The sequence below is a fragment of the Epinephelus moara genome, chromosome 1 (genome assembly GCF_006386435.1).
Source record: "Epinephelus moara isolate mb chromosome 1, YSFRI_EMoa_1.0, whole genome shotgun sequence".
Taxonomy (NCBI): domain Eukaryota; kingdom Metazoa; phylum Chordata; class Actinopteri; order Perciformes; family Serranidae; genus Epinephelus; species Epinephelus moara.
In genome coordinates this window covers 42007122-42013404 of record NC_065506.1, presented here as the reverse complement: position 1 = coordinate 42013404, position 6283 = coordinate 42007122, and the positions used below count along the sequence as shown (strand labels likewise).

Genomic DNA, 6283 nt, shown 5'->3' with positions numbered 1-6283 from the left:
AATAGAGTAAAACAACAACAACAACAACAACAACGACAACAAAAAAAAAACATTATACATTATTTTTGCTTCTATTGTTACATTCTTGTTACATTATTTTTGTTTTTGTTTGTTTTTGCTACTTTCATTGTATTAAGGGAAATTAGATACCGAGCTATTAATAGATATTGTAAGAGAGGAAAAATGCCCATTTTCAAAATCTATACATGTCATGTTCAGCGCTGAGTGGCTCATGTTAAGAAATATCAATCAAACTTTCCCAGGCCATGAAAATAACATATTGGAATTCTTAATATAGGTGATGTTTCTCTTTAGCACTGTTTTTTTTTTATTTACAATTTAGTTTTGTATTTTATTATGTTTTCTTTCTACCATTTGTTTCTAATTTTGTTCTTGTTCAACCTGAGACAGAAGTTATTTGCTGATAAGACTTGAGAGTGTGGCTTGTTTCTTTGTACTTATCAAGTTCTCAATAAAGAAGGGGGAAATCTAGCTGTCTGGCTCTGTAGTAGAGTTGGTGGAGCAGCAGAGGTCACTGCTCTCAAAGCAGACCTTGCTGGAGGTGCAGCAGTTCACAGTAGCCTGTTGTGTCATTCCTAAATAGGGACCAGTGTTTCTCAAAGCTCTGACGCCCTTTTTTCCTCAGTCAGTTTCTTACTATGAGTCATGGGTCTTGCAGTGCATATACAGGCAAACCTTCATCCCAAAATTAGAGCACATTTGGTTATTTCAACTGAGGTGACACAGATATTATTCTTAGGTAAAGGTATCAATACATCAGTGCATAAATAGGCTACTCTGTTACGAGCCAAAGTCCTCCATTCAAAATTTTATTTATGCTTTATGCTACTTATTCTTCTACACCACTACTCTCAGTAGAGTGATGATATGTGTGTTTACTATATACATAAATATATGTTTTTACCCTCATCTCTACCATCATCGTTAGCAATTTCTTCAAATTTAATTCCCATATAATATTCATATAATCCCAGACAGGTCAATCAGCTCCACCTCAGATATTGTAGTGTACAGATTTGGAACACCAGTGTACATGTTGTCAATAGCTCTTTATCCTTTGAACATTTTAAAAGGAAATTATCATTACATTTAATTCATGCTGGCTGATTATTTCTTGACTTGTATATAATATATATAATTATTTTCTCTGCACTCTGTGTGTCTTGGTTTTTATTGGGTTATTTTTCACTGACTGCTCAGAGTGCTTCCTGCTGTCATTTATCTTTTGTTGAATTTTTCTGTATAATGTTAGTTTAGTTATTTGTCTCCCTTTTAGTCTGTTTTTCTCCTTAAATTGAGGGGAGGTATGTTTGTATAAGCCTGTGGCTTCTTGACCTCTCCTGACACATATCTTTCTTTCTTTCTTTTTTTTTTTCCACTATTTGGATTTTATGCATGTCTGTGCAAATAAGATAAAAATAAAATAGGATTAAATAAAACAGAATAAAAATTAATACAGACTGAGATGTTATAAACAAAATATATGAAAAATGTATATGAATATGACACTGTGCTATATATTAAACAGTATATAGAGTCGTTTATTCATAATATGACTTTTGATATAACTCTATTATATTTACTATTCTGTGCAACAAGAACTAAAGTGCATTTTGCTGTTTTGTTACTTTTACCTAAGTAAACTGTGTGAGTACTTCACTGCTGAATGTAGTGGAGTACAGTATTTCTCTCTGAGTAGTAGTGGAGGCGAAGGATAAAGTTGCAAGAAACAGAAACACTAAAAGATAAGAAGTACCACAGTTTCTTTCAAAAACATGGAACGGAGGCAATGAGCAACTTAATGAGAAATGACCGAAATATCAGCATGATACTGTATAAGTGAGAAGTTACCAAAAAGGTGAATGATCACATAAAAGAAAATTAAAACAATGAAAACAGGGAATCATTTTTAAAAGGAGCCAAAATAAAAAAATAATAAGAAATAATAATATTAATATTTAATAATAAATAAAAAATAATAAGAAATAATAATATTAATATTTAATAATAAATTAAATAAAATAATAAAAAATAATAATAACAAACATACAGTGTATATAAATGTATATATATTCTGTTACCTAATTTTAAATGTATAATTATAATAATTATAAATACATAATTATGATAATTCTAAATATAATTTTGCATTTTTCCCTCGCTTTTTTTTTATTTTATTTTTTATTTTTTTTAAATATAATTGTCTAATAATTCTCTCTTTCCGTTTCAGTCTTTAAGTTAATTTTCAGGTAATTTTCTTGTCACTTTTTAGTCATTCCTTGTAATTTGCAGAATTTTGTACAGAAATCAAACTAATTTGCTCAGGTATCAAAGGTTTAAATACTTGTGAAAGGTGACTGAAAGCAGCACAAGCAAAGAGATGTCGCTCCAGGATTCAAAGGGTTAAGTGCAGTAATTTTCCTCTCCACCACTGTGAGACTATAAGGCCTCCGCGACACAAGGGGGCGCTCTCACTCAGAGTCACTACTCCTCCAATGCCGTTACCTCGCGATGCTAAACGGCTCAGCTAACTACTTCCGGAAGTTTTATTATCAATGATTTTGTCACTTGTGTGAGATTAAAACACTACGTTGTTGTTTGTCTTTTGTTGTTGTCAAAAATGTCGTACAACTACGTGGTGACAGCCCAGAAGCCGACGGCAGTCAACGCCTGCATCACAGGTAAACACCCGCTGCTTGTTGTTTTTCTCTTTTAGTTGTGCAGCGGTTGGAGATTTGCCACCTGCGTGCTAGCTGAGCTCCCGCGCTGCAAGTAAAGTGCTCCAGACGGGCCTGTAGCAGCCGCTAGCTCTTGTTTTGCTAAGTCAAATGTTTACCAGCTCGTCTTGGCACACTTGTGTGTATAACGTTACAAGTCATGACACACACGTCTTCGTATCGGGTTATGTCACGTATGTTCAAAGGCACATACGATCCGGTGAAGCTGTCGTTGGCTCTTCTTTTTCACACATTAGCTGCGGTCGTGTCTTGTTTGGTTACCACAGATCTAAATGCGTTTTCTCTTGGTTACAAACATGTCAAATAACCGCACAGCTGCTTCAAAGTGCGTGAAACATGCGGGGAGATGTGCGTTACATGTGACAGATAATCTGCCTCCCTTGAAAACATGACAGGAAGGCTGGTGCTGTCGTTTAATATCACGTATACAGGTCATAAAATACAAGATATGTGAAGATACTGTTGCTGATAACAACACATAGTTGGCGTTATTGAATCTTCTCACATCTCTGCCATGAATCACGCGACGTGAAGCTGAGCACGTCACTGCCCCAGTACTGTTAAACGCATTTAACTCCTATGTAACATCAAGCTAACGACTGTCCTAACTTCCTTTTCCCTTTTAATAATATTCCCTTTAATAGTAATAATATGATTCTAACAAGTTGCATGCTCTCATGACACCATATCTCTGTAAGCCTCCCTCATAGTTCAACACATAATGTCATTGTAGGGATGTGGATTTAAATGTTAAGGGGTCAGATATGGGCAATATACAGATATACAACCTGCAAATCATTTCAAGATTCAGTGTTCAAATGATTTCTTAAATTACTGATCAACTGGAGTGTCAAGAAATGCTGCTGAAGAAATAGGACATGCCCATTAGTCATCAAAACTAAGACTGCACTGCAGCAATATAGCGGTGTCAAGGTATATCAAATCAAATCAGGTATACAACAGTAATGCAGGTAAAACGAAAGTGTTTGCAGTGGGTCGTTCGAATACTAAATTAATAAATACTAATACCATAAAATAGACATCAATAAAATATAATAAAACCCTAACTATCCAGCAATAAATCACAAACTAAAAGTCCAGTATGACACACCAGCAATGACTACTTTCAGGAAGGTGACAATTGGCATTTGGCATTTAAAGTGACCATGTGCAGTGCTGTGCAATATGTATATGGTGCATTGAATTAACTGTTTAGCATCCTAACAGCCTGTGGGAGGAAGCTGTTAAGCAGACTACTGGTCCTAGATTGTGATATATCTAGGTTAATACGTTTTAATTATAGTAATACAATGCTTGTTCTACTAACAGTAAGCCGTCTGTTTTCATTCCTTTCAGGGTCATTCTGTCTGATAATAATATAAATTCTGTAATACCGTGAAACTGCGATATTTTCAGAGACGGTTTTTGTACTGTGAAAATCTCTTATCATTGCAACCTTAATCAAAGTACAAAGAGACGTCTTATTAGTCGCAGTTCTAGTCTGAGTATTATTTTTTTTTCTGAAGATATTTTTGTTAAACTTGTTTTACAAAACAGGAAAAAAAGACACAGCTAAATGCAGACATAACAAATAAACACCGAGTACAGACAGCCCAGTAAAACAAAAGAAACAAGCCACGCTAAAAATTGTTTTATAATAATAAAAACATAAAGAGATTAAAAATGGGAGCCCAGGGAACCTGTATCTATTTAGTGGTACCCAGATATTTAACAAAGGGCTCCCAGATCCAGCAGTATAAAAGGGTTTGTCCTTGAAGGCTGTGAGGAAAGCTTCAAACAAGATAATACTTGATACTGTGCGCAGCCACTGACTTAGAGTGGGAGCTTTATCAGTGATCCACATGACTAGGATACATTTCTGAGCTGAGTGCAACAGAATATGCAAAAGGTTTCTGTGACAAAGACATCTAAATATCTTTTAGAGGCATGGATAAGAGTTATTCCCCAAATATCACCACACTATAAATACAAATATTTGCTCAAGAACATTGGGATTTTTGATGTTGTCAACATTGCTCTTTGCTATGTGTGCACCTTTGTCAGTCGTCATTTCCTCTCTTACTCTCACCTAAACCACAGTGTAAATGACACAATATAAATGCTGACATGTCTACAGGTCACTTCACCTCTGCGGAAGACCTCAACCTGCTCATAGCTAAAAACACACGGTTGGAGATCTATGTGGTCACAGCAGAGGGGCTGCGGCCCGTCAAGGAGGTGGGCATGTATGGAAAGATTGCTGTCATGGAGCTCTTCAGGCCAAAGGTAAGTGTGGAGGATGTGTGCGGGTGGTAGCAATGTGTAAACATTTTTTTAAATTAACTAGTTGGTGGGCTGTTGGGGGAAAAAAAGAGGTCAGTTAGGCCCCGATGACACAGAAAGTGTTTTAGCACCTGGAGACGCCTAGAGGGCATTTCTGTGCTCTACGCACCTGGCGTTTTTGTCTGAGCACTGTGAACTCCTCGAGTTGAAAAAAAACGTCAACTCAGAGCGGAAAGCACCCCACCTCAGCTCTGCTTTTTACCCATTCTCCAATCAGATGATTTGAGAGGCGGGCCTTCTGTGGTGGACACAACAAGAAGTTTACAGTTGGTAAACAATGGAGGAAAAACTGGTGGTAGTGGTTGCTGGATACCCAGAGCTATACAGTCCGATGATAGACAGCAGGTTGTCAAACTGCCCCTAAATCATCCGTAAATATGCCTGGAAACATCCATCATGCAGGAGAAGCTCCTGGACCAACTGGTGGTACTCCCCATGATCCACCATCTTTTTTAGGGTCTCATGTACCCACACAGATCTCTGTTTATCTGCTGACAGATGGCATGGTTTTTTACTACTGGCATTCAATTACAAAAAAAAAAAAAAAGACAGTGCAATGTGCCTTGCAATATCCAACTTGCAAAACGCTTTCTGTTTGATCAGGGCCTTGGTCGGTCTCACTGAAGATCTGTATGCATGGTTGCATCGTGCACTAGTTTCTTGACCCACTTTGTAATGAGTATTGTCATTTGAGAGAGAATGCACATCGATTTCCTTCCATAAAACAAACCAAAAAAGTTTAAAATATATATCTGGTCTATTTTGTACCTCAGTCATCATTTTGATTAGATTGGCTCTCCTCTAAAATATTCCTCTGTGTTGTTTGGGGCTGTCAGATGAAAGCAGTTTGCGTAATAAAAGGAAATTTGAAAAGGGAACAAGATCAGACATCTCCTGAATATTAGTGGTCATTATGAATCTTGGTTATGAAAATAGACAATAACTCGAGAAGAATAAGTTAAGTTGTCAAAACTAGTCTTTTCCAGCAGGGCTCAACAATAAGGATTGCCCGGGGCAAGTAAAACTCAAGGTCGGGCATGTAAACTAACAACTCACTTGCCCGATTGGGCAAGTTGCTAAAAATAGTAAAAGTTAATAACTAATTGATAAAATAAATGTATTTTAAAACGTGCTCCTTCTGCTCTGATGCAGCGGTCTCTCTGCCTGAAGTCACAGGCACA

General features: G+C 36.6%; 1 protein-coding gene across 1 annotated transcript in view; it reads left to right on the top strand.

The window, feature by feature from the left end:
- The first annotated feature begins 2535 nt into the window (after window positions 1–2535).
- Window positions 2536–6283, top strand: part of ddb1 (damage-specific DNA binding protein 1) — a 71993-nt gene continuing 68245 nt past the window's right edge. The window contains exons 1-2 of the mRNA XM_050042309.1: window positions 2536–2702; window positions 4897–5045. Of these exons, the coding sequence (XP_049898266.1) occupies window positions 2642–2702; window positions 4897–5045 (210 nt within the window). The 5' untranslated portion in view covers window positions 2536–2641. The remainder of the gene's footprint in view (window positions 2703–4896; window positions 5046–6283) is intronic.